Source organism: Bombina bombina, chromosome 2, assembly GCF_027579735.1.
Source record: "Bombina bombina isolate aBomBom1 chromosome 2, aBomBom1.pri, whole genome shotgun sequence".
Lineage (NCBI taxonomy): Eukaryota > Metazoa > Chordata > Amphibia > Anura > Bombinatoridae > Bombina > Bombina bombina.
This window is the reverse complement of record NC_069500.1, coordinates 493671045-493698479: the sequence shown is the minus strand read 5'-3', so window position 1 is coordinate 493698479 and position 27435 is coordinate 493671045. Positions and strand designations below refer to the sequence as shown.

At 36.7% G+C, this 27435-nt stretch overlaps 1 protein-coding gene across 1 annotated transcript in view; it reads left to right on the top strand.

The window, feature by feature from the left end:
- The window catches only part of P2RX2 (purinergic receptor P2X 2), a 176857-nt gene that overhangs the window by 10139 nt on the left and 139283 nt on the right, over positions 1-27435 (top strand). The window contains exons 6-7 of the mRNA XM_053700556.1: positions 3308-3388; positions 15179-15311. Of these exons, the coding sequence (XP_053556531.1) occupies positions 3308-3388; positions 15179-15311 (214 nt within the window). The remainder of the gene's footprint in view (positions 1-3307; positions 3389-15178; positions 15312-27435) is intronic.

The following is a 27435-nucleotide window of genomic DNA, read 5'->3' as shown; positions in this document are numbered from 1 at the left end:
CAACACTTTTTTTAACATTTATTTCAATAATAAACAAATGAACAAATATATTACTTTTAATATGTATATATTTATATTGATAATAATTTGTACACAGGGTGTCAGGAGCGGATGATGTAACAGAGATAGAACCGATCCGCACTCACTGGACTTTAAATCAGATTTACTATTTAATTCAGGGACTGAAAGTCCTGCGAGTGTGGATCTGTTCTATCTCGAGATAGATATATATATATATATATATATATATATATATATATACTGTGTGTGTATATACAGTATATTTACTGTGTATATATATATATATATATATATATATACACACACACACACAGTATATATATATATATAAGTATATATATATATATATATATATATATATATATATATATATATATATATATATATATATTATGTGTCTGTGTAATTTATTTTAATATGTTTTACATGTGTTTTAATGTTCTTTTATTGTAGCCCTAAAACTATACTTCACGTCTCCAGGTCTTTTAGTGCAGTTATATGTTGTGGTTGAATGCAGCACATAACTCACCCCTTGTAATATGAGTGAAGTATAGGACGCTGTAAAAAGATGTCGGCTGTACTAAATATTCTCCTGTAATTATTTTTAACCATTTACTTGTAATGCCTGATTGTGTGCTATTCGTAGCACAGGCTCGCGATATTGATAACACACCCTGTGCTATTAATAGCGGTCCACTTATATTCTGGCCATTTACCGATACTGAAAATTTGTATACTTTTGAATTCTCTGTAGAAAGGCTATAACAACAGTAGATAACAGTATAAATTACACTCCTTGTGTATGGGGGAGATTTTTGTATCTGAAGTAACTCGTTTTGCTCACTGAACCCCCAGTCATAATTAGCATTTCAATACCTAAGTATTAGAATTTGAGTATTAGAACAGATAACATGAGCTGGTGTGTTTTTTTTTTTTTTTTAAAGTCAGCCCATTTAAATGGACATATCCTTGTTTACAAAAGGTGATTATTTTAATAAGAAAAACTAGCTATTTTAAATACAAAAACATGAAGAAACAATTTCACGTAAATGTAATACTCTGTAGTAAGGGTAACAAGTAATTTGAAACACATTAAGAGGAGACTAATTGTACGTGTCCCTTTAACCCTGTCTTTACTGCAATTGTTTTCCAATGCCCAGAATTTGGACTTGTCAGACAATTTCAAATTGTTTAATGTCCCTTTAAATGGACAGTTTACTCAAAAATTTTCTCCCCTTTAATTTGTTCCCAATGATCCACTTTACCTGCTGGAGTGTATTAAATTGTTTACAAGTAGGTCCTTTACCCTTATATTGGCATTTGAAATTGTTGATTTAGCATGTGGTATCCCCACCTATTCTGAAAGTTTGTGGCCGCGCGTACCAGCTATAGATAAGCTTTGTAAACACAGCCAGCAGAAGAAATTACACTCCCAGTCGGATATAGCAGAGATAAGGTAATACAATGTTGATTTTCCATTGTTCTCTCAAAGTACTGGTGATTGTTTTAAGGACAGATATAAGATAAAGAAGCAGGTATATGTGCACAATGTGATACAGTAATGCGATCTGATTATACCTACAAGCTCAACCCATTTTATTTTGTGTTTATTCAAAACACAAAATCAGAGCTTTAATATACACAAATAAGCCTTAAAAAGCTAATTTTCATACATTTTTTACTCTGCAGTTGGTAAAAAAAAGCAATTGTAAACACATTAAGGGAAAAACTATTTTACAGTATACTGTCCCTTTAAGGAAAATATGCATAAATATCAGCATCATGCGTATCAGTGGGCACTGACCCTTCCATAAGCATGTAATCATATCCAATTTGTGAGCCGCAATCCTCTCATTTTCCAGAAAGCTAGTATGATCTCCTCAGGTTACATCCAGGAATGACAAAGCTCTGTTAATCCTATAAGAGGCAGACTGGACTAACTCTATTATCTAATCAGAGACAGCTCAGTCTCTTGCTACACCTCATTTATATTTCATCTCTCCAGCTACTGCTCTCCACATTATCAGTACCTAGTTTATAGAGTCAATGGACACAGTAGAGTCGATAAGAGTAGATAAAAGGTTTTGAACCTTAGAGAAGCCCTAGCTTACATCTTGTTGGTGACTAGAATTTTAACTGTTATTTCCGTAGTATTTAAACAACCAATATATATTTTTTAATTTATCTGCATATTATTCTCAGACTATTATTTGCTTTTAATGCATAATTATGTCTAGTATTTACTAAATGCTGAAACAATACATTAGGACTCCTATATAGAGTTTATAATCTAGGACAGGGCTGTCTAAACCAGTGTTTCTCAACCGCGGTCTTCAAGTACCCCCAACAGTCCAGGTTTTCATTATAGCTGAACTAGTGCACAGATGAAATAATCAGCTGATGGGTGAGAGCAGGTTAGTAACCATGGTTACAGATCAGCTGATTATTTCACCTGTGCTCTAGTTCAGCTATGATGAAAACCTGGACTTTTGGGGGTACTTGAGGACCACAGTTGAGAAACACTGGTCTAAACTACAACTGAGGGCAACATCCCTCACTAAGGTTTTTTTTTTCTGGCTCTTAGCACCATTGAGCAGAAAATAGTCATATAATTCTCATTAGGTTATTATGTCTATTTCCACTCCTTCTGTATCATGTGACAGGCATTAGCCAATCATAAATGCATATATGTATAGTCTGAATTCTTGCACATGATCAGTAAGAGCTGGTGACTCAAAAAGTGTAAAAATAAAAAGACTGTGCATATTTTGTTAATGGAAGTAAATGGGAAAGTTGTTTAAAATTGCATGTTCTGTCTGAATCATTAAAGTTTAATTTTTACTTAAGTGTCTCTTTAAGTAAATGTAAATACTGATAATTATATTAATTAATAGTAATTAGTCTATTTTTTACCTAAAAATTTGATTATAATTTAGACGATATTTTGCTAAGTTCTGTTTAGCATAAGTGTGAGTATAATGTAATTTGGCCACATGTAACTGGCTCTGTAGGTTTGACCTCTGGTCTAGAATCTCATTGGTATTTGCATATTTGCATTAACCTCTTAAGGACATATGACGGAATTTTTCCGTCATAAAACAATTGAGCAAACAGAAAGCTGTGTCCTTAAAGGGTTAACTGGCATGAACTCCACTCCACTTTCCTAAATGAATTATGAAGAAAAGTTCCATCTTTGTCTTTCTCCCTCTAGTTTTTCTGCCTGTGTTATGTCCCCTCCATTCCTCTCACTCATATCATCAACCCATCACATTTTGTCTCATTCCAGTGAATCGTTGCAGCAGTTTGTCCCAAACTTTACCATCTTAATCAAGAATAATATCCACTTCCCTCAGTTTGGATTTTCCAAGTAAGATTTAATCATTATTAGTTTTCTGCCACTGACTTAGCTACTGAGTTTTATCTAGATTAGGGTTGTCCAGCTGGTGGGACACAGATATTCTTGTGACCTTCAGGGCACAGTACACAATTTCTATATTTTTGTTCTTGTTTATTGATCAAAGCTTGACTGGTTACAGGAAAAAAAAAAAAAAAGTAATTCCTTAAAGGCTGGAATACACTGAAATATAGCGCATTATGGCCTAGATTTGGAGTTCGGCGGTAGCCGTCAAAACCAGCGTTAGAGGCTCCTAACGCTGGTTTTGGCCGCCCGCTGGTATTTGGAGTCAGTGATTAAAGGGTCTAATGCTCACTTTTCAGCCGCGACTTTTCCATACCGCAGATCCCCCTACGCCATTTGCGTAGCCTATCTTTTCAATGGGATCTTTCTAACGCTGGTATTTAGAGTCGTTTCTGAAGTGAGCGTTAGAGCTCTAACGACAAGATTCCAGCCGCCTGAAAATAGCAGGAGTTAAGAGCTTTCTGGCTAACGCCGGTTCATAAAGCTCTTAACTACTGTACCCTAAAGTACACTAACACCCATAAACTACCTATGTACCCCTAAACCGAGGTCCCCCCACACCGCCGCCACTCGATTAAAATTTTTAACCCCTAATCTGCCGACCGCCACCTACGTTATACTTATGTACCCCTAATCTGCTGCCCCTAACCCCGCCGACCCCTGTATTACATTTATTAACCCCTAACCTGCCCCCCACAACGTCGCCGCCAGCTACTTAAAATAATTAACCCCTAATCTTCCGACCGCAAAGCGCCGCCACCTACGTTATCCCTATGTACCCCTAATCTGCTACCCCTAACACCGCCGACCCCTATATTATATTTATTAACCCCTAATCTGCCCCCCTCAACGTCGCCGACACCTGCCTACACTTATTAACCCCTAATCTGCCGAGCGGACCTGAGCGCTACTATAATAAAGTTATTAACCCCTAACCCGCCTCACTAACCCTATCATAAATAGTATTAACCCCTAATCTGCCCTCCCTAACATCGCCAACACCTAACTTCAATTATTAACCCCTAATCTGACGACCGGAGCTCACCGCTATTCTAATAAATTGATTAACCCCTAAAGCTAAGTCTAACCCTAATACTAACACCCCCCTAAGTTAAATATAATTTAAATCTAACGAAATAAATTAACTCTTATTAAATAACTTATTCCTATTTAAAGCTAAATACTTACCTGTAAAATAAATCCTAATATAGCTACAATATAAATTATAATTATATTATAGCTATTTTAGGATTAATATTTATTTTACAGGCAACTTTGTAATTATTTTAACCAGGTACAATAGCTATTAAATAGTTAAGAACTATTAAATAGTTACCTAGTTAAAATAATAACAAATTTACCTGTAAAATAAATCCTAACCTAAGATATAATTAAACCTAACACTACCCTATCAATAAATTAATTAAATAAACTACCTACAATTACCTACAATTAACCTAACACTACACTATCAATAAATTAATTAAACACAATTGCTACAAATAAATACAATTAAATAAACTAGCTAAAGTACAAAAAATAAAAAAGAACTAAGTTACAAAAAATAATAAAATATTTACAAACATAAGAAAAATATTACAACAATTTTAAACTAATTACACCTACTCTAAGCCCCCTAATAAAATAACAAAGCCCCCCAAAATAAAAAATTCCCTACCCTATTCTAAATTAAAAAAGTTACAAGCTCTTTTACCTTACCAGCCCTGAACAGGGCCCTTTGCGGGGCATGCCCCAAGGATTTCAGCTCTTTTGCCTGTAAAAAAAAACATACCATACCCCCCCCCAACATTACAACCCACCACCCACATACCCCTAATCTAACCCAAACCCCCCTTAAATAAACCTAACACTAAGCCCCTGAAGATCTTCCTACCTTGTCTTCACCATACCAGGTTCACCGATCCGTCCTGGCTCCAACATCTTCATCCAACCCAAGCGGGGGTTGGCGATCCATCATCCGGTGCTGAAGAGGTCCAGAAGAGGCTCCAAAGTCTTCCTCCTATCCGGCAAGAAGAGGACATCCGGACCGGCAAACATCTTCTCCAAGCGGCATCTTCAATCTTCTTCCATCCGGTGCGGAGCGGGTCCATCTTGAAGCAGGCGACGCGGATCCATCCTCTTCTTCCGTTGTCTCCCGACGAATTACGGTTCCTTTAAGGGACGTCATCCAAGATGGCGTCCCTCGAATTCCGATTGGCTGATAGGATTCTATCAGCCAATCGGAATTAAGGTAGGAATTTTCTGATTGGCTGATGGAATCAGCCAATCAGAATCAAGTTCAATCCGATTGGCTGATCCAATCAGCCAATCAGATTGAGCTCGCATTCTATTGGCTGTTCCGATCAGCCAATAGAATGCGAGCTCAATCTGATTGGCTGATTGGATCAGCCAATCGGATTGAACTTGATTCTGATTGGCTGATTCCATCAGCCAATCAGAAAATTCCTACCTTAATTCCGATTGGCTGATAGAATCCTATCAGCCAATCGGAATTCGAGGGACGCCATCTTGGATGACGTCCCTTAAAGGAACCGTCATTCGTCGGGAGACAAAGGAAGAAGAGGATGGATCCGCGTCGCCTGCTTCAAGATGGACCCGCTCCGCACCGGATGGAAGAAGATTGAAGATGCCGCTTGGAGAAGATGTTTGCCGGTCCGGATGTCCTCTTCTTGCCGGATAGGAGGAAGACTTTGGAGCCTCTTCTGGACCTCTTCAGCACCGGATGATGGATCGCCAACCCCCGCTTGGGTTGGATGAAGATGTTGGAGCCAGGACGGATCGGTGAACCTGGTATGGTGAAGACAAGGTAGGAAGATCTTCAGGGGCTTAGTGTTAGGTTTATTTAAGGGGGTTTGGGTTAGATTAGGGGTATGTGGGTGGTGGGTTGTAATGTTGGGGGGGGTATGGTATGTTTTTTTTTACAGGCAAAAGAGCTGAAATCCTTGGGGCATGCCCCGCAAAGGGCCCTGTTCAGGGCTGGTAAGGTAAAAGAGCTTGTAACTTTTTTAATTTAGAATAGGGTAGGGAATTTTTTATTTTGGGGGGCTTTGTTATTTTATTAGGGGGCTTAGAGTAGGTGTAATTAGTTTAAAATTGTTGTAATATTTTTCTTATGTTTGTAAATATTTTATTATTTTTTGTAACTTAGTTCTTTTTTATTTTTTGTACTTTAGCTAGTTTATTTAATTGTATTTATTTGTAGCAATTGTGTTTAATTAATTTATTGATAGTGTAGTGTTAGGTTAATTGTAGGTAATTGTAGGTAGTTTATTTAATTAATTTATTGATAGGGTAGTGTTAGGATTAATTATATCTTAGGTTAGGATTTATTTTACAGGTAAATTTGTTATTATTTTAACTAGGTAACTATTAAATAGTTCTTAACTATTTAATAGCTATTGTACCTGGTTAAAATAATTACAAAGTTGCCTGTAAAATAAATATTAATCCTAAAATAGCTATAATATAATTATAATTTATATTGTAGCTATATTAGGATTTATTTTACAGGTAAGTATTTAGCTTTAAATAGGAATAATTTATTTAATAAGAGTTAATTTATTTCGTTAGATGTAAATTATATTTAACTTAGGGGGGTGTTAGTATTAGGGTTAGACTTAGCTTTAGGGGTTAATACATTTATTATAGTAGTGGTGAGGTCCGCTCGGCAGATTAGGAGTTAATAAGTGTAGGCAGGTGTCGGCGACGTTGAGGGGGGCAGATTAGGGGTTAATAAATATAATATAGGGGTCGGCGATGTTAGGGCAGCAGATTAGGGGTACATAGGGATAACGTAGGTTGCGGCGGTTTACGGAGCGGCAGATTAGGGGTTAAAAAAAATATGCAGGGGTCAGCGATAGCGGGGGCGGCAGATTAGGGGTTAATAAGTGTAAGGTTAGGGGTGTTTAGACTCGGGGTACATGTTAGGGTGTTAGGTGCAGACGTAGGAAGTGTTTCCCCATAGGAAACAATGGGGCTGCGTTAGGAGCTGAACGCTGCTTTTTTGCAGGTGTTAGGTTTTTTTTCAGCTCAAACAGCCCCATTGTTTCCTATGGGAGAATCGTGCACGAGCACGTTTTTGAGGCCGGCCGCGTCCGTAAGCAACTCTGGTATCGAGAGTTGCATTTGCGGTAAAAATGCTCTACGCTCCTTTTTTGGAGCCTAACGCAGCATTTGATTAAACTCTCGATACCAGAGTTAAATTTATGGTGCGGCCAGAAAAAAGCCCGCGGAGCGTTAACAGCCCTTTTACCGCCGAACTCCAAATCTAGGCCTATGTTTCTATATTGTTTTTTTAACGTATATGGCGCTTATGCATGTAATTCTACAATCATCAAGCCCTGGACAGCACTGATCTAGAGTTTTTTAAAATCCTACAATACAAGAAATAAAAAATGGCATAACTTACCTGAAAATATTTATGTTGTATTTATTACCACTCCAGTTGTGTTATTTTGTGTTAGTTAACTTTTATGTGAGACATCATTACTCTGGTGACATATCCTTTCACTGTAATATTAGCTTGATGCTCCATTTAGTTCTATACTTAATCATTTTCACAACCACCTTCATAAGCTTCTTCCACGTGTTATAGGATATCCAATAAATTCTGCATCCTCTATAGCAGGGGTGGCCAACTAAAAATATGTGCTTTGGGGATTTCTGGAAAAGGATCAAACAAGGTGACCACAAGCTCTCTGAAGGGGAGATCAGCATACAGAGTGTATCCTGCAAACCTAAATCTGAATCTGTGGCCTAATTGCTGATCCATGTGTTATGAAGTTGGCCATCACTGTAGCAGCAAAAAGAAGATACATATGTAATTGTTCATGTCAGATCCATCTCTGTATTGAGTAACAGGACTGCTGGTGACATAAAAACCACCTTGGCATAATACTTAGTCCCTTGTTGGATCTATACCGAAGCCACCCATATGAAGTACAGGATGGGATAATATTTAAAAAAACCTGGCTGTTCAAAGTAGCAACATCTTTATTTTGGAATTGCCCTCCTGTATGTGTCAAACCACTGTCAAAAATAAATCTAGTTCCCATTTTGCTAAAGGACTTGTGATTTCACAACATTCACTTCAGTATGTGCCTGGGAAGTAGCTGCTCTTTTGCTTTCAATTAAATGTGGAGAAATGGCTGATAATTCCAGCACATCAACATCTCAGGTAAACTTTTTAACATTTATCATGTAACATACAACATGGATTAATATGCCAGAAGCGATTATTCTCATTTTCATACTACAAAACTATACAGAGAAATCACAGCTTTTACATTAGCAGCTTTTCTTCTCCACATTTAAAGGGATACGAAACCTGTATGGAGCTTGATGCCCCGTGTTTTTAAAGACTGCTGCTCCATAACCTGTCCGCCTGCTCTGAGGCCGCGGACAGCAACCAACCCGATCAGATACGATCGCGTTGATTGACACCCCTTGCTAGCGGCCGATTGCCCGCGAATCTGCAGGGGGCGGCATTGCACCAGCAGTTCACCAGAACTGCTTGTGCAATGCTGAATGCAGAGAGCGTATGCTGTCCACATTCAGCGATGTCTGACGGACATAATCCGCTGATCGGATCATAGCAACTTTCTAACACTGCTAAATGTAGCCACTAATCAGCAAGCGCTACCCAGGTGTTGAACCAAAAATGTTCCGGCTCCTAAGCTTACATTACTGCTTTTTAAATAAAAATACCAAGAGAACAAAGAAAAATTGACAATAAGAGTAATTTAGAAAGTTGCTTAAAACTGCATGCTCTATCTGAATTATGAAAGAAAACAATTGGGTTTCATATCCCTTTGATTGAAAGCAAGAGAGCAGCTTACTTCCCAGGCAAGCAAAGTGAATGCTGTGACATCACAAGTCATTTAGCAATATGGGAACTAGATTTATTTTTGACAGTGTTTTGACACATACTGGAAGTGTAATTTAAAAAAAAAGAATTGTACTTCCAAAACAACTAATCGTATTGTATTTCCAAACAACAAAAGTATAATTCCAATCCAAGATTGTACTTCTCAAGAAAAAGAGAATTGTATTTGTAATTAAAGATTTGTATTCTAAAAAAAACATTGTATTTAAAAAAAAAAAATATTTGAAAATTTAGATTTGTACTAGAATGTCACAATTTATGTACGATAAAGAAACACACGCTTACTTTTTGACAGCAATCTTATTCCATAAATACAGTACTGTAATCAAAAAGGTAATAGTTGTTTTTTTTTTTAAATAAAGATAGATTATCATTTGTATTTTTGAACACACAAACAAAGATGCAGGCAGAGAAGATTTTGACTTAATGAAGAGGAAGAATAATCATTTTTATAAATGTATTTAAAAAAAAAAAATAAGGAAAAAGTCTGAATTTCTGAATAATTCTGGATCTTGGAATTCTGGGGATTTGTACCTGTTTAGAAAACGAGAATAGAGAAGCTCGAAACCCAGTCTTATCATGTCTGAATATATATGTCTGAAAAATAACTTAGGCCTAGATTTGGAGTTCGGCGGTAGCCGTCAAAACCAGCGTTAGAGGCTCCTAACGCTGGTTTTGGCCGCCCGCTGGTATTTGGAGTCAGTGATTAAAGGGTCTAACGCTCACTTTTCAGCCGCGACTTTTCCATACCGCAGATCCCCCTACGCCATTTGCGTAGCCTATCTTTTCAATGGGATCTTTCTAACGCTGGTATTTAGAGTCGTTTCTGAAGTGAGCGTTAGAGCTCTAACGACAAAACTCCAGCCGCCTGAAAATAGCAGGAGTTAAGAGCTTTCTGGCTAACGCCGGTTCATAAAGCTCTTAACTACTGTACCCTAAAGTACACTAACACCCATAAACTACCTATGTACCCCTAAACCGAGGCCCCCCCACATCGCCGACACTCGATTAAAATTTTTAACCCCTAATCTGCCGACCGCCACCTACGTTATATTTATGTACCCCTAATCTGCTGCACCTAACCCCGCCGACCCCTGTATTATATTTATTAACCCCTAACCTGCCCCCCACAACGTCGCCGCCAGCTACTTAAAATAATTAACCCCTAATCTTCCGACCGCAAAGCGCCGCCACCTACGTTATCCCTATGTACCCCTAATCTGCTACCCCTAACACCGCCGACCCCTATATTATATTTATTAACCCCTAACCTGCCCCCCACAACGTCGCCGACACCTGCCTACACTTATTAACTCCTAATCTGCCGAGCGGACCTGAGCGCTACTATAATAAAGTTATTAACCCCTAACCCGCCTCACTAACCCTATCATAAATAGTATTAACCCCTAATCTGCCCTCCCTAACATCGCCGACACCTAACTTCAATTATTAACCCCTAATCTGCCGACCGGAGCTCACCGCTATTCTAATAAATGGATTAACCCCTAAAGCTAAGTCTAACCCTAACACTAACACCCCCCTAAGTTAAATATAATTTACATCTAACGAAATAAATTAACTCTTATTAAATAAATTATTCCTATTTAAAGCTAAATACTTACCTGTAAAATAAATCCTAATATAGCTACAATATAAATTATAATTATATTATAGCTATTTTAGGATTAATATTTATTTTACAGGCAACTTTGTAATTATTTTAACCAGGTACAATAGCTATTAAATAGTTAATAACTATTTAATAGCTACCTAGTTAAAATAATAACAAATTTACCTGTAAAATAAATCCTAACCTAAGTTATAATTAAACCTAACACTACCCTATCAATAAATTAATTAAATACAATACCTACAATTACCTACAATTAACCTAACACTACACTATCAATAAATTAATTAAACACAATTCCTACAAATAAATACAATTAAATAAACTAGCTAAAGTACAAAAAATAAAAAAGAACTAAGTTACAGAAAATAAAAAAATATTTACAAACATAAGAAAAATATTACAACAATTTTAAACTAATTACACCTACTCTAAGCCCCCTAATAAAATAACAAAGCCCCCCAAAATAAAAAATTCCCTACCCTATTCTAAATTAAAAAAGTTACAAGCTCTTTTACCTTACCAGCCCTGAACAGGGCCCTTTGCGGGGCATGCCCCAAGAATTTCAGCTCTTTTGCCTGTAAAAAAAAACATACAATACCCCCCCCAACATTACAACCCACCACCCACATACCCCTAATCTAACCCAAACCCCCCTTAAATAAACCTAACACTAATCCCCTGAAGATCTTCCTACCTTGTCTTCACCATCCAGGTATCACCGATCCGTCCTGGCTCCAAGATCTTCATCCAACCCAAGCGGGGGTTGGCGATCCATAATCCGGTCCAGAAGAGGCTCCAAAGTCTTCCTCCTATCCGGCAAGAAGAGGACATCCGGACCGGCAAACATCTTCTCCAAGCGGCATCTTCGATCTTCTTCCATCCGGAGCGAAGCGGCAGGATCCTGAAGACCTCCAGCGCGGAACATCCATCCGGACCGACGACTGAACGACGAATGACTGTTCCTTTAAGGGACGTCATCCAAGATGGCGTCCCTCGAATTCCGATTGGCTGATAGGATTCTATCAGCCAATTGGAATTAAGGTAGGAATTTTCTGATTGGCTGATGGAATCAGCCAATCAGAATCTAGTTCAATCCGATTGGCCGATCCAATCAGCCAATCAGATTGAGCTCGCATTCTATTGGCTGATCGGAACAGCCAATAGAATGCGAGCTCAATCTGATTGGCTGATTGGATCAGCCAATCGGATTGAACTTGATTCTGATTGGCTGATTCCATCAGCCAATCAGAAAATTCCTACCTTAATTCCGATTGGCTGATAGAATCCTATCAGCCAATCGGAATTCGAGGGACGCCATCTTGGATGACGTCCCTTAAAGGAACAGTCATTCATCGTTCAGTCGTCGGTCCGGATGGATGTTCCGCGCTGGAGGTCTTCAGGATCCTGCCGCTTCGCTCCGGATGGAAGAAGATCGAAGATGCCGCTTGGAGAAGATGTTTGCCGGTCCGGATGTCCTCTTCTTGCCGGATAGGAGGAAGACTTTGGAGCCTCTTCTGGACCGGATTATGGATCGCCAACCCCCGCTTGGGTTGGATGAAGATCTTGGAGCCAGGACGGATCGGTGATACCTGGATGGTGAAGACAAGGTAGGAAGATCTTCAGGGGATTAGTGTTAGGTTTATTTAAGGGGGGTTTGGGTTAGATTAGGGGTATGTGGGTGGTGGGTTGTAATGTTGGGGGGGGGGTATTGTATGTTTTTTTTTACAGGCAAAAGAGCTGAAATTCTTGGGGCATGCCCCGCAAAGGGTCCTGTTCAGGGCTGGTAAGGTAAAAGAGCTTGTAACTTTTTTAATTTAGAATAGGGTAGGGAATTTTTTATTTTGGGGGGCTTTGTTATTTTATTAGGGGGCTTAGAGTAGGTGTAATTAGTTTAAAATTGTTGTAATATTTTTCTTATGTTTGTAAATATTTTTTTATTTTCTGTAACTTAGTTCTTTTTTATTTTTTGTACTTTAGCTAGTTTATTTAATTGTATTTATTTGTAGGAATTGTGTTTAATTAATTTATTGATAGTGTAGTGTTAGGTTAATTGTAGGTAATTGTAGGTAGTTTATTTAATTATTTTATTGATAGGGTAGTGTTAGGTTTAATTATAACTTAGGTTAGGATTTATTTTACAGGTAAATTTGTTATTATTTTAACTAGGTAACTATTAAATAGTTCTTAACTATTTAATAGCTATTGTACCTGGTTAAAATAATTACAAAGTTGCCTGTAAAATAAATATTAATCCTAAAATAGCTATAATATAATTATAATTTATATTGTAGCTATATTAGGATTTATTTTACAGGTAAGTATTTAGCTTTAAATAGGAATAAGTTATTTAATAAGAGTTAATTTATTTAGTTAGATGTAAATTATATTTAACTTAGGGGGGTGTTAGTGTTAGGGTTAGACTTAGCTTTAGGGGTTAATCCATTTATTAGAATAGCGGTGAGCTCCGATCGGAAGATTAGGGGTTAATAATTGAAGTTAGGTGTCGGCGATGTTAGGGAGGGCAGATTAGGGGTTAATACTATTTATGATAGGGTTAGTGAGGCGGATTAGGGGTTAATAACTTTATTATAGTAGCGCTCAGGTCCGCTCGGCAGATTAGGGGTTAATAAGTGTAGGCAGGTGTCGGCGACGTTGTGGGGGGCAGGTTAGGGGTTAATAAATATAATATAGGGGTCGGCGGTGTTAGGGGTAGCAGATTAGGGGTACATAGGGGTAACGTAGGTTGCGGCGGTTTACGGAGCGGCAGATTAGGGGTTAAAAAAAATATGCAGGGGTCAGCGATAGCGGGGGTGGCAGATTAGGGGTTAATAAGTGTAAGGTTAGGGATGTTTAGACTCGGGGTACATGTTAGAGTGTTAGGTGCAGACGTAGGAAGTGTTTCCCCATAGGAAACAATGGGGCTGCGTTAGGAGCTGAACGCTGCTTTTTTGCAGGTGTTAGGTTTTTTTACAGCTCAAACAGCCCCATTGTTTCCTATGGGAGAATCGTGCACGAGCACGTTTTTGAGGCCGGCCGCGTCCGTAAGCAACTCTGGTATCGAGAGTTGCATTTGCGGTAAAAATGCTCTACGCTCCTTTTTTGGAGCCTAACGCAGCATTTGTTTGAACTCTCGATACCAGAGTTAATTTTATGGTGCGGCCAGAAAAAAGCCAGCGGAGCGTTAACAGACCTTTTACCGCCGAACTCCAAATCTAGGCCTAAATATGCAGGCACCTAGACTAATTAACAGAACTTTCTAATTTTAATATTTAAGGAAAACCAAAAGCTAAATTGATAAGGAATCCCAAATAATGAATTTCCATCATAATCTTTTACCACTGCTGCTTATGTGAACGTGAAATGTAGCACTAACGTAATATTCTTCAGAATCATATACTCATTTACGATCAGTAACAGCTAGCGTACCTGCTACAAATTATGTAATGAAGTAGTCTATAATACTGTCCTGCTAGGCACTATTTCTATGCATCAACTACTTCATGGGCCATTGAGAAATCAACCTCTGCTTGTCCCATTAGATCATGTGAATAACACAATACCTAAGTCAGTCGGAATATAGGTAATGAGGACAACTACTGAAAGGGAATTAAATACCTACTTTTCATCAAACCTAAACTTCAGAAAGTATATAGGCATTAAGCAGACTTCATGATCAGTTTGGTTCTTATCTGCTACAAAAATTTCATGTATTTTCTACATTTATGGGGAGATATTTTTGGGAGAAGTGCCCGGAAGACATTTGTGAGGGTTTTTACCTACTCTCTTAAGGGACAAGGTGAGAGAAGGCAGTATATGCCACTAGTGTCTGAATAACATATTACCATGATAGTAAGAGAACATTGTATTTTACAGACACATTCCAAAATATACAATATGGAACATAAATATAATAAGGCACCACACAGCTGTGTTGTCATTCTGCCTTTAGTTATAATATGGTTTCATCAAATCACCTCCATTGTTTAATGTAATATACATGGTGAATGAATAGGTACCTGTTGCTGGGTTTTAAAAAAAACAAAACTTACATTACATTGTTTACAAATATAATGATATAAAAAACTGATTTACAGAATGCAGTAAATTACTGTGGTTGCCTAATAAAACCTGATTAAGTGCATAGTACATTGCCTACTTTGTTGAACTATAAATGTCTTTCTTTGCTTCTGTGTTTTCACAGAGGGAACATGGATGAGCAAAATTTCCAGAAGAACTGTACCTATCACCCATCATTGTCCCCATTTTGTCCCATTTTTACTGTGGGCTTCATCGTAAGGGAAGCAGGAGCCAACTTCACCGACATGGCATATAAGGTTGGCTCTATACGTATTTTTATACCATAAACATAATTAAGAGAAGAGATTTTTCTCCACAAAGTGCTGTATGATAGAGCCCTGCATGCAGTGTGTGCAGTCTGGCTACACAGGGGTTAAATGCACAAGGCTGCACATATAAAAAATAATACAGTGACTTTCTTTAAAAATCTTTATTGCTCTATACATTACTGTGCATTAGCTGGGGTTTATATTTACCTAAATCTATGTGTATACAATATATATCATTAGTAATATACATAATTAATTAAACATGCTTTGTTTGTCGAGCTATAAGCTGCTGGCCCTTAATTACTCCTTTTCCCTGGCTCCTGGCTGCACATTACTTCTCAGCTAAACGTTCTCCCTACACAGGAATAAGACTAAGGGCCTTTCAGTAAAGAAAAAAAATAAAAATATACACTAATTCATTAGAGTAATTTGCACACTACCAGTGCTGCAAGCCTGTGTGTTTAACCCCCACAGAGAACTGCTTTTCCCAAGCAGACACAGCTAATGAGCAATTTCTGCTTGGGAGCAGCAGTTTTCTGTGGCTACCAAGCGGTAGTTTAACTATGGTTTGACTACAAGTTGGTCGCTAATGTTATTGTGAGACGTGATAAGCAATATCGCGACCATGCTAACTTGCACGATTATTACAAGTTGAAAGTAAACATGTTCACTCAAACGAAAATTAAATTAGCATAGGGTTTGCATGACTGAAGACCTAACATAAAAAAATGTGCTTCAAACACAACATAAATAATACACTAAAATAAAGTTTTACACTCATATGTACACTATTTGATAAAATGTATTCATATAAATATTTTTTTTTTTATAAGGGTTAAATGGTATATGACAAGGTATTTGACTGGAAAGGGCTATATTGTATACATGTCTAAATATGTGTATGGGTGTGTATGTATGTATGTATGTGTATATGTATGTATGTGTATATGTATGTATATATGTATATGTGTGTATATATATATATATATATATATAAACTTTATTGTTGTAAATTATCCGTCATAGGGTTCAGTCAACGCTTCGGTCCTCACAGGGACCTTTGTCAAGACTGTGTCTAACAAGAGGAATAAAGAAAAATCATTTTTATTACCCCTAAATGTTAATAACACACCCACATGGATTTTTGTTCAACTTTGTGAAATACATGTATGCTAACATTTGTTTGCTATCAAACAGTCAAACTTTGTAATGGACTTTAAACATAAAAGTTTCTATTGTTTCAAAAATTAAAAAAGTTTTTTCTTAAAAAACATAATTTATGTAAGAACTTACCTGATAAATTCATTTCTTTCATATTAGCAAGAGTCCATGAGCTAGTGACGTATGGGATATACATTCCCACCAGGAGGGGCAAAGTTTCCCAAACCTCAAAATGCCTATAAATACACCCCTCACCACACCCACAATTCAGTTTAACGAATAGCCAAGAAGTGGGGTGATAAGAAAAAAGTGCGAAAGCATATAAAATAAGGAATTGGAATAATTGTGCTTTATACAAAAAAATCAAAACCACCACAAAAAAGGGCGGGCCTCATGGACTCTTGCTAATATGAAAGAAATGAATTTATCAGGTAAGTTCTTACATAAATTATGTTTTCTTTCATGTAATTAGCAAGAGTCCATGAGCTAGTGACGTATGGGATAATGACTACCCAAGAAGTGGATCTTTCCACACAAGAGTCACTAGAGAGGGAGGGATAAAATAAAGACAGCCAATTCCTGCTGAAAAATCCACACCCAAAATAAAGTTTAATGAAAAACATAAGCAGAAGATTCAAACTGAAACCGCTGCCTGAAGTACTTTTCTACCAAAGACTGCTTCAGAAGAAGAAAATACATCAAAATGGTAGAATTTAGTAAAAGTATGCAAAGAGGACCAAGTAGCTGCTTTGCAGATCTGGTCAACCGAAGCTTCATTCCTAAACGCCCAGGAAGTAGAAACTGACCTAGTAGAATGAGCTGTAATTCTCTGAGGCGGAGTTTTACCCGACTCAACATAGGCAAGATGAATTAAAGATTTCAACCAAGATGCCAAAGAAATGGCAGAAGCTTTCTGGCCTTTTCTAGAACCGGAAAAGATAACAAATAGACTAGAAGTCTTACGAAAAGATTTCGTAGCTTCAACATAATATTTCAAAGCTCTAACAACATCTAAAGAATGCAACGATTTCTCCTTAGAATTCTTAGGATTAGGACATAATGAAGGAACCACAATTTCTCTACTAATGTTGTTGGAATTCACAACTTTAGGTAAAAAATTCAAAAGAAGTTCGCAACACCGCCTTATCCTGATGAAAAATCAGAAAAGGAGACTCACAAGAAAGAGCAGATAATTCAGAAACTCTTCTGGCAGAAGAGATGGCCAAAAGGAACAAAACTTTCCAAGAAAGTAATTTAATGTCCAATGAATGCATAGGTTCAAACGGAGAAGCTTGAAGAACTCCCAGAACCAAATTCAAACTCCAAGGAGGAGAAATTGACTTAATGACAGGTTTTATACGAACCAAAGCTTGTACAAAACAATGAATATCAGGAAGAATAGCAATCTTTCTGTGAAAAAGAACAGAAAGAGCAGAGATTTGTCCTTTCAAAGAACTTGCGGACAAACCCTTATCTAAACCATCCTGAAGGAACTGTAAAATTCTCGGTATTCTAAAAGAATGCCAGGAAAAATGATGAGAAAGACACCAAGAAATATAAGTCTTCCAGACTCTATAATATATCTCTCGAGATACAGATTTACGAGCCTGTAACATAGTATTAATCACAGAGTCAGAGAAACCTCTTTGACCAAGAATCAAGCGTTCAATCTCCATACCTTTAAATTTAAGGATTTCAGATCCTGATGGAAAAAAGGACCTTGTGACAGAAGGTCTGGTCTTAACGGAAGAGTCCACGGTTGGCAAGAGGCCATCCGGACAAGATCCGCATACCAAAACCTGTGAGGCCATGCCGGAGCTACCAGCAGAACAAACGAGCATTCCTTCAGAATCTTGGAGATTACTCTTGGAAGAAGAACTAGAGGCGGAAAGATATAGGCAGGATGATACTTCCAGGGAAGTGATAATGCATCCACTGCCTCCGCCTGAGGATCCCGGGATCTGGACAGATACCTGGGAAGTTTCTTGTTTAGATGGGACGCCATCAGATCTATTTCTGGAAGTTCCCACATTTGAACAATCTGAAGAAATACCTCTGGGTGAAGAGACCATTCGCCCGGATGCAACGTTTGGCGACTGAGATAATCCGCTTCCCAATTGTCTACACCTGGAATATGAACCGCAGAGATTAGACAGGAGCTGGATTCCGCCCAAACCAAAATTCGAGATACTTCTTTCATAGCCAGAGGACTGTGAGTCCCTCCTTGATGATTGATGTATGCCACAGTTGTGACATTGTCTGTCTGAAAACAAATGAACGATTCTCTCTTCAGCAGAGGCCAAAACTGAAGAGCTCTGAAAATTGCACGGAGTTAAATTTTAAGGTAAGAAGAAAATGTTAAATTAAAATGCATTATCCCAAATATGAAACTGACTGTCTGAAAAATAAGGAAAGTTGAACATTCTGAGTCAAGGCAAATAAATGTTTGAATACATATATTTAGAACTTTATAAACAAAGTGCCCAACCATAGCTAGGAGTGTCACAAAAAATAAGACTTACTTACCCCAGGACACTCATCTACATATAGTAGATAGCCAAACCAGTACTGAAACGAGAATCAGTAGAGGTAATGGTATATATAAGAGTATATCGTCGATCTGAAAAGGGAGGTAAGAGATGAATCTCTACGACCGATAACAGAGAACCTATGAAATAGACCCCTTAGAAGGAGATCACTGCATTCAAATAGGCAATACTCCTCACATCCCTCTGACATTCACTGCACGCTGAGAGGAAAACCGGGCCCCAACTTGCTGCGGAGCGCATATCAACGTAGAATCTAGCACAAACTTACTTCACCACCTCCATCGGAGGCAAAGTTTGTAAAACTGAATTGTGGGTGTGGTGAGGGGTGTATTTATAGGCATTTTGAGGTTTGGGAAACTTTGCCCCTCCTGGTGGGAATGTATATCCCATACGTCACTAGCTCATGGACTCTTGCTAATTACATGAAAGAAACAGGCATATCACATTTCTGTCCATGGATAAATATCTGATACACTGTGTACTAGAAGAAACAGTGTTACATGTATATAAACAACCATCGTCATTGCACCCCTCATTGTGTGATTATACAGATAGTTAAGGTATACGTTATACTCAAATAATACTGGTACAGAAGCTTACCGATCGTTGCTAGGGCTTTATGTTCAAAGATTGTATAGGGGTTTAATTAACCCACTCTTAAGTAGCGTTGTGAGACTGAACGTTGATAGACATGACATCATCAGCGGAGCGACACACACGTGACCCCAATGGTAGTGCAGACTGGTTGTAATGGGGACGTTTCGGGTTGCAACATTAGTTGCGTAGAACATAACAGGATAGGTGTTATCCACATGTTACAAGCCCCAATTTCATTGCTAGAATGTAGTGTCTTAAATGCGCAACTTTGTTGCGACTTGCAGATATTTTGAAAGCCTAACATATGTTAAAGGGGATTCAAAGAACCGTTTATTGGTGATCAGGGTAAGCAGCCACTAGTATTTGTAGATAAATGTCAATTAAATCTTTAAAGACATGTTGTTACCAATACAGAAAAATTAAAAGAGCAAATAAGGCAAACACAGAGTGTTAAGTACAACCAGGGTTTCCAATGGGGAAGTATATCACATCTGTGTAAACCAGAGCATAGGACAAGACACATAAGTTTTGGGACCTATCAATAACCAATGACAATTCAATTATGACAGATCTAAACAGTGTACATGGAACAAGTGATCTATACCAGGATTTTATGGAGAATTACGAAGAGTATGGTACTTTCCACAATAAAACTTATTTTAGACAGTCAGTTCAATTGCATAGGTATATCAACTTTTAAAGGGTATGTAGAGGACTCTTAGGTTGCTAGATATATGGGAAGAGGCATTGTGGTCAGGTATATATATTTACAGGCTATGCTTTACAAAATACATCAGTAACACATAGGGAAGATAAATTATATGATTAATAGAATAGTGCACAGTCAATGCTTGTATTTAGTCCTTTTGGTACCAGTGTGTCCAAACGATTAATCCAACGTGCTTCTCTTTTGAGTAGCTAGAGATTTCTGTCACCACCTCTCTTTAGTGGGGGGACCATGTCTATAAGAATGGTTCTCAGCATGGCCACCATGTGGCCATTTCGCATAAAGTGGCGTGCTACAGGTTGATCACTCTCTTTGTCTTTAATGGCCCTCCTGATAGCGCTGCGATGGTTAGCCAGACGCTCTTGGAAAGACGTGCTCGTCTTCTCCACATAGAACAGGCCACATGGGCAAATGATCAAGTATACCACATACTCTGTAGTGCATGTTATCTTGTGTTGTATCTGAATTGTTCTGCCACTATGTGGATGATGGAATTTTGGATCAGTTATAAAGGAGTTAAATGTCATGCAGTTGCCACAGCTGTAGCATTTTTTTTGGGTGTTGGTAGCCATCGGTTTTGTCTTGTATCGGGTTCAAATGTTGTTTTTACTAATATATCCTGACGGTTGTTGGTTCTGTTATATATACCATTCTTGGTGGTGGCTCGTTAAAGAATGGCAGAGTTGGATCCTCGTTTATGATAAACCAATTGTGTTCTATTATCTTTCTTGTGAATCTGCTGGTAGGGTTGAAAGTAATCATAATATATAGACGACCCTCTGTGTCCTCTTTGTCTTCTCTGTTTTTAGTTAGAAGTTCTTCCTGTGTCAGATCCCAAGTTTCTTTGAGGATTTGTTCCACTTCTATTTCTTTATAGCCCCTCTGAATGAATTTCATCCTCATTTCGATAAATTGTTTCACTTTGTTAAGTTTATCGCTGTTGTTGCGGATTACTCTCAACATCTGAGATCTTACAGTACCTTTCTTGAGGGCTGCCGGGTGAAAGCTATTTGCCGTTGATTTTGAATACAACGTTGTGCTAATTCTTGATTCTAGATTTGTTATATCCTTATATATTCGATGTCCGGGAAGTGTATTCTTTGTTTATTATACTCCATTTTTAATTTAACATATGGTAATGCATTGTTTATTTCACTGAACCATTCAAGTAATTTTTCTTCTTGTCCGTTCCAAATTAGAAAGACATCATCTATATATCTTCAATATATGAGGGTGTTCTCCATGTTCCTTGAGTATACAAATTGGTTTTCAAACCAGGCCATAAATAAATTGGCATATGCTGGCGCCATGGCCGTTCCCACTTGTTGAAGGTAGTACTTGTTTTCATATTTAAAATAAGTGTGTGTAAGACATAAGTGTATCATATCCAGGAGGAATTCAATTGGTGGTCCACAGTACATGGTATCATGGACTAGGAACTCTTTGTTTGCCATGATACCAATATTGTGAGGAATAATGGTGTACAAACTGCTTACATCAAGTGTGACTAAGACGCTTTCAGGATTGATATTCTGAATATTATTCATATCTTTTATCAGAGATTTAGAGTCCAGTAGAAATTATCTGGTCTTCATGACCGTCTGTTGTAGAAAATGATCTATATATTGGGCCACTGGTTGGAAGAGTGAACCCCTTGCCAATACTATCGGCCTTCCAGGAGGGTTATCCGTTGACTTGTGGATTTTGGGTACTGTGTAGATAATGGAGCATTTTGGGTATTGTGTTGTAAGGAATTCGCCTAACTTTTCATCAATGAATCTGTTGTTAACCGCCATAGTGATGACACCATCAACTAATTTCTTATAGTTACTGGTAGGGTTGAATTGTAATTGTTAGTATACTTCTGTATCTTGAAGTTGTCCCATAAGTTCTTTCTTGTAGTAGTCATAGTCCAAGATGACTATAGCTCCTCCCTTATTGTCAGGGCGTATGACTATGGATTGGTCCTCAGATAGATCTTTCAACGCTCTTCTTTGAGCAGTGTTGAGATTTTGTCCCCTATTTTTGTACCTCTTGTTTGTTTTTTTCAACCTCTTGAGTACATATTTTGATGAAGGTTTTTATGGCAGGATGGGTATTTATTGGTTCAAATTTGCTTTTTTGGAGAATGGATAATCTCTTGTCTTCTTCTCATCTCTGAAAAACTCCTTTTATTTTAGTTGTCTTTGTAATCTGTTAAGTTCAACATGATTTGTGAACATATCTATTTTGGGTGTTGGTACAAAGCTCAGTCCTTTGTTTAGAACCTAATTTTCTATGGATGTTATATTTCTGGAACTGAGATTTATGACTACATCCTCTGTGTTGCTCCTGACCTTGTTTTTCTTGTTGTATCCCCCTCTTCTGGTATAGGTCCTGGTTCTTTTCTTACTCCCTTTTTTTGAACCTTGGTTTGTGGTTTAGATGTTGTCCTTGCAGTACTATCAGTGATTGTTGGTCTCATGGTGTCACTGTCGTGGTCACTAGACTCGGCACCACTGCTATCCACAGTGGGTAGTGGTTTACTGGCTTTCTCGGCTCTGTTATATCTTCTGTTAGGTGTTTTACCTGTTAGCCAAGTATATACATTCCTCTCTCGATAGTCACCCTCAACTGCAAGTAATTTTTTATTCTTAATGTTGGTTAAATCCTGTTTGTATTTGTTCACCTTTTCCTGTAGCTTCGTGATCCACTCTTCCTTCAAATCATTTTGTAGTACATTCCGTTTAGCATGTTCAAGAGTTTCTATGTCTCCCCCAATTTGCTTTTTTAGTCTTGTTACCTCCTCTAGGATAAGAAGCATTAGATCGAATGAGCACTTGAGGATGCTGCACCATTTTCTGCAGAATTCAGTGTTGTTCCTTCCAATAGTTGGAATGCTTTTCATCCTTAGGCCCCTTGGGATCATCTTCCTTTTGTAGTAGTCCGCTATGTAGTTAGCATGTAATTTGTAGTCAACCTCCCATCTTTTTAGGTTTAATAGTTTATAGAATAGATTAATTGGTACCTCTCCAATGTCAGTGGCGCCCAAGGCTGACTGTGATGGTTAAAAAATATATATAATATATTCAAGGTGCAGATAACTTATAGTTAACTTTCTAGTATTCTGTTATCGACGTGTACTATTGTCTAACTGATGAATAAGAGATTAGTAATGAAATTCATATAATTGACCAAATTACTCAAATGAGACTTTGCATAAAATTTAACAAAGAAATTTATTTAAAATGGACACTTATTAAAAATGGACACTTTTCCAATACTTATGCGAATAAATACAATATCAACATTTGGCTATACGCTTCCACAAAATACAATAAAAATTGTGACACCGGTGTCTCTAAAATCATTAAACACTAATAAAAATATTGCAGCTCATATAGGAAAAATAAGGACTGTATATACTGACTTTCAATCTAAAAATTAGTTGGTTATAGATGGATACAGAGAAACAATGTAGCGACTCTCTAGTCAGGTGTTTAGACAATGTCTCAAAATGTCTTTTAAATCTGTGCCATGCTGTATAGACACAGATTGACTCAATAGTCCTGAAAGATTTCAAATGTATAAACCGTTCTTAGATGTTGCTTTTCTTAGGGATATTTTGAGCACATAAGCGTTATTGTAATTTTCAAGCTTGGTGATTTTACTCACTTATTTTACGGTTTATCAGCTTAAATTTAACAGCTTAAATTTATGAACCGTTCTTTGATGTTAAATTTCTTGAGGTTATCGTAAGCATGTAAGAGTTATTGTGACTTTCAAGCTTGTTGTTTGTACTCACTTGTTTTTTCGACTTAACCGCTTGCTGGTTGTACTCACTGATTTTTTTCGGCGTCCTCGCCCAAATTGTGTGCTTGTTCCGTTGGAGTTGCCAATAGCTCTGATCCAATCAGTGTCGAATGTTGAGAGTGCGCGCACTTATTAAAATTAGAAGACTGTCAGTTTTTTCTGTCAAATACTCCTACCGCTTCAATGTGTGCAAATAGTAGCACCTTCCAAGAATAGTTTATGGGAGTAAAGTCTCTTATTGTATTTACTTCTGATAGGTTCTCCTACCGCTTCAGATCGTACAGTAATTTCGGCACAATACTGATTTGGTCATGGGAGATAGTTTGTAATAAGTCCTCGATCTAGGAGCTGTGTAGTTTGAACGTCTACGCGTTTCAGCTAATGAAAGCCTTTATCAAGATGGTTCATGTTCTACCGCTCCTTCAATTTATACACTGATGTTAACCCTTTGCGTGCTCTAATAAAGATTCATTATCTCATTGTTTCTCTTGTTTGATTAATTGAGTCATTTCTTTATATTAACTCGTATAGAAATAATATTAATAAAAAAATAAAGGTAAAAATAAGAGATACATTCTTTTTTAACACTATGTTATTGTAAAGTGCCCATTCAAAAAACATCCTAACTTTACGATATGTATTAACATTGTCCCATATGAGAAATTTTGTCCCATGTGTAATCAACGTATGGAATTGATTGTATGGCAATTTGGACTTAACTGAGCGACTGAAAAATAGATTAAATAAATCTTATATGTTTTTATATGTGTCTGGTGTGCTGTATATTAAATATCACACTTTAAATGGATATACAGATGGATCTCATAGGGAAGATATTTCCTGGCGATTATATATCGAGAATTGTGTTTACTAATTCTTATTTTCTAAGAGGTCCTTGCATATTTATTTGAAAATTCAAATTCCTAAAAATATTTCTAAAAGTTGCAAAAATGTAACAAACATAAACCAATTTTGGAGGAAATTATGGCCTATTGGAAAAAGAGGGCCTGGTGCAATGTATCAATTCAGTAACTCTATTTGCTAATATTGGTCACTTGTGATGCAAGTTCATTATATATGAGTATACAACATAATTTGGGACTTACAGCAGTTAAATATTATTTATAATTGGATTCAGAAATGCTTAACACACAACAAATTTTTTTATTAGACTGTATAGAGTTTATCCTCACTAAAAATTACTTTAAATTTGATGAAAATTATTTCCTACAGATACAAGGAACAGCCATGGGCACAAGATTCGCACCCAGTTATGCGAATTTATTCATGGGACATTTTAAAAAGAATTCTTTGAAAATGGTTCATGGGGTGCGAATCTTGTGCTCTACAGGCACTACATAGATGATTTGTTTCTAATTTGGAAAGGGGATTCTGAATTATTAAATTTGTTTTTAGAAGATTTGAATACTAACGATTATGGCCTATCATTTACTTCAGAATCAAGGAGGAAGAAAATCAATTTCTTAGACATTGAAGTAGAAATAATTAACAATGAAATAAAAACCAGAACCTATTTTAAAAAAGTAGATTCAAACAACTGTGTGGATTCAGACAGTTGCCATCATATAAGATGGAAGAATAACATACCTAAAGGTCAATTGCTTAGAGTTAGAAAAAACTGTACAGATAATGAAGATTTTGATCAACAGTCAAAAAATTTAATTAACAGATTTAAACAAAAAGGTTATAATGGGGAAAAAATTGAAGAAATAGCTGAAATGGTTAAAAAAAAAAGTAGATAGAAATACTCTGCTGAATAAAACAACAAAAGAAGAAAATGCACAAGGAAACATTGAGCAAAGCTTAGAAATACCAATAATAGCCACATATTCTGAACAACACAAATCCTTGGAAAAAATAGTCAAAAAACATTGGCCATTATTATTAAAAGATCCCATTATTGGACACACACTAGGAAGAAATCCAAAATTCATTTATAAAAAAGCAAAACATTTTAAAAGTATATTGGCACCAAGTGAATACAAAACGAAAAAAACAACTTAATAAAAATATTAAAGATCTTGAAGGCAATCCAATTGAGGTTTTTTTTCCTTGTCAACAGTGTAAATCCTGCAAACACAGTACCAAACTAAAAAATATAAAATCAGACAAAACAGGAAAACTTCTAAAAATCAATGGTATAATAAGATGTTCAGGCACAAATATAATTTATTTAATACAATGTAGTTGTAATCTAAAATATTTTGGACAAACGGGTAGAAAGCTCAGAGATCGTATAAGGGAACATCTACTTGCAATTGAACATAAGAGAAAATATACTCATTTATATAGACATTTTTCAGAAGTACATCTAGGGAAATTGGAGGATTTCAAATATTGGGGGATCAAAAAGGTAGAATCTGATGGTAGATGAGGGAATATGGAAGAGAAGTTAGTTAGACAAGAAGCAGAGCTTATCTATAGTTTTGGTACATTGGCCCCCAGGGGCCTGAACAGTGAATTAGACCTCAATTTCATTTTAAAATAATTTATAAGTATTAACAATATATAAAAGAATAGTGATTCAGACCTCAATTTCATTCTAAAACAATTTATAAGTAATAATATCTGCTGAATTATAATATTCCCAAATATGCAGAACTCCATACATAATAAAAACATTGGAATTATTCTTTCAAATACCCAGGATTAGTATATGTGACATAAACGCATATAATAGATAATTAAATTATATTCAGAATGTTTACCAAATAATAGTATATAAGTGAGGGATGTCACATAATGTGAGGCTAAATATTAGCAAATAGAGTTATTGAATTGATACATTGCACCAGGCCCTATTTTTCCAATAGGCCATAATTTCCTCCAAAATTGGTTTATGTTTGTTACATTTTTGCAACTTTGAGAAATATTTTTAAGAATTTGAATTTTCAAAAAAATATGCAAGGACCTCTTAGAAAATAAGAATTAGTAAACACAATTCTCGATATATAATCGCCAGGAAATATCTTCCCTATGAGATCCATCTGTATATCCATTTAAAGTGTGATATTTAATATACAGCACACCAGACACATATAAAAACATATAAGATTTATTTCATCTATTTTTTAGTCGCTCAGTTAAGTCCAAATTGCCATACAATCAATTCCATACGTTGATTACACATGGGACAAAATTTCTCATATGGGACAATGTTAATACATATCGTAAAGTTAGGATGTTTTTTTGAATGGGCACTTTACAATAACATAGTGTTAAAAAAGAATGTATCTCTTATTTTTACCTTTATTTTTTCATTAAT